The following is a 2,151-nucleotide window of genomic DNA, read 5'->3' as shown; positions in this document are numbered from 1 at the left end:
TCAACCCCAAACATAAAAAACATTCAAATAATCATGACCCAAGCAAATTAACCTATCTAACTCAAAAATTAAACCAATCCTATACAAACTAATTATACCAGAAAGCAATTAAGTCAAAGAACTAAAGTAAAAAGAGAAGGGTTATAACAATGTTACCATGGTGGGGTGTCGCCCACCTAACACTTTGGTTTAAAGTCCTAAGTTGAACTTGCATGAGTTCATTGATCATTTTAGGACCTCTCTAAGGAGGAAAATCTCCAACTCCTTGGCATCATTTTCTTCTTCATGCTCCTTACTAGGTTCAATCACTTGATCTTCAATTAGGTCACAACCAAAGATAGAGTAAACTTCAAGGAGTAGGCTTCTTAGATTCATCCAAAGTGAACTTCACTATTTTTCCATCGACCTCAAATGGGTAAGCTCCCGAGAATGCATCCAACTTGAATCGAGATGTCTTCAAAAATGGTCTCCCAAGGAGAATAGAGGATGGCTTGCCTAAATCAATTGGAGGGGTTTCCAATATATGAAAATCTACCAGAAAGAGCAACCCTTGGATATTTACCAAAACATCCTCCGCAATTCCTACAACCGATACAATGCTTTTGTCCGCCAACACAAATTTTGCTCCGGACCTCTTCAATAGTGACAAGTTCAACTTCTCATAGATAGGGAGGGGCATAATGCTTACACAAGCTCCCAAATCACACATGCAATCCATGAACTCCATGCCACCAATTACACAAGTCACCAAACATGGACTGGGGTCATTACACTTTTTTGAAATGAGAGAAGATATAGAGTCATTCACCGGACTTTTGTTTAGCTCACTAATCTTGTCCTTGTGGGTGCAAACATCCTTGAGGAATTTGTCATACTTTGGCACTTGTTGGATGGCTTGAAAAAGAGGAACGGTAACTTCCACATTCTTGAAATTTTCTACCATATTGGGATCAAGGTCCTCATGCTTCTTTGCCTTTTTAGCCAATGTTGGGAAAGGAATTGGTGTAGGCTCTTCAAGAGGGTTCTTTCTTTTGGGCTCTTTGACCTTCATTAGTTCCTCCTCACCTCTTGTAACATTTTCCTCCTCCTCTCCCACCACTTCCACTTCTTCTTCTATTTCTTCATTGTGGGGCTCCTTGCTCAAACTTGTAGGCTTAAGACCAACTTCATCTAACTTGGTACCACTCCTAAGGATAATAGCATTAATACTTCCCTTTGGGTTTGGTTGGGGTTGAGAAGATAGGCCACTAGAGGTGGAAGCTTGATGGGCATTTTGAGTGTTTGAAGGAGAAAGAGTCAAACGAGATAAAGCTTCGGCAATGGTTGCCATGTACGTTTCTTGCTTCTCATGTAAGGTTTGAAGTGCATCATTCATGTAAGGTTGGTTTGGAGGGGGAAGTTGATTGTTTTGGGTGAGGTTAGGCCTAGTGTATGGTGGTTGGTATCTTGCTTTATGTTAAGAATGTGGTTGTTGACTAGGTTGGGTAGGAGGTGGGCTTTGTGGTTGATATGGTGGATATTGAGGTTGTGGTGGTTGAGGGTAAGGTTGTTGGCCTTGGAGAGATTGGTGATAATAGACTTGTTGGTTAGAATAAGGTTGAGCTTGAGATGGTTGGTTCCACCTTTGATGGGAGTTGTCTCTCCATCCTTAACTTTGGTTTCCTCTATATTGATGAGATCCTTGATTTTCTTGATTGAAATTGGACCTTTGTGGGTAAGGATTTGCCACCGCCAATGTATTGTCCTCTTGAAGTTGAGGGCACTCATCAGTGTAGTGACCGTTGCAAGCACAAATACTACAAGATCTAGTATGTCCTTCAATTCTAGGAGGTTGAGGTGGAGGAGATAGCAACATTTGTGGAATTTGTTGGCCTTGAGTGAGTTGCCTTAACATGATCGTCATCTCACCAAGTGTCTTAGTCAAGATAGCATCACCGGAAGGTGAGACTTCATTTATAGCTTTTAGTCGGGGGTTTCTTGTTCTCAAATGTTGGGTTGAATCTGCCAAGTCCACAATGACTTCCCAAGCTTCCGCGGCGATTTTGTTCTTAGTGAGAGATCCTCCACTTGAGGCATCAAGAAGAAGCTTGTCTTGAGGGATCATCCCTTGGCAAAAGTAACTTATGAGCACCAATTCATCAATGTGGTGGT

The 2,151-nt window shown here is 41.6% G+C and overlaps 1 protein-coding gene across 1 annotated transcript; it reads right to left on the bottom strand.

Moving 5' to 3' along the window:
• LOC107609990 lies at positions 350-1,330 on the bottom strand. Its single transcript, XM_016312059.1, has one exon. It carries the CDS (start codon positions 1,328-1,330, stop codon positions 350-352), a length of 981 nt encoding a protein of 326 aa, XP_016167545.1.

The sequence above is a fragment of the Arachis ipaensis genome, chromosome B01 (assembly GCF_000816755.2).
Source record: "Arachis ipaensis cultivar K30076 chromosome B01, Araip1.1, whole genome shotgun sequence".
NCBI lineage: Eukaryota > Viridiplantae > Streptophyta > Magnoliopsida > Fabales > Fabaceae > Arachis > Arachis ipaensis.
The sequence above is the reverse complement of the archived record's forward strand: the minus strand, read 5'-3'. Positions and strand labels throughout refer to the sequence as shown.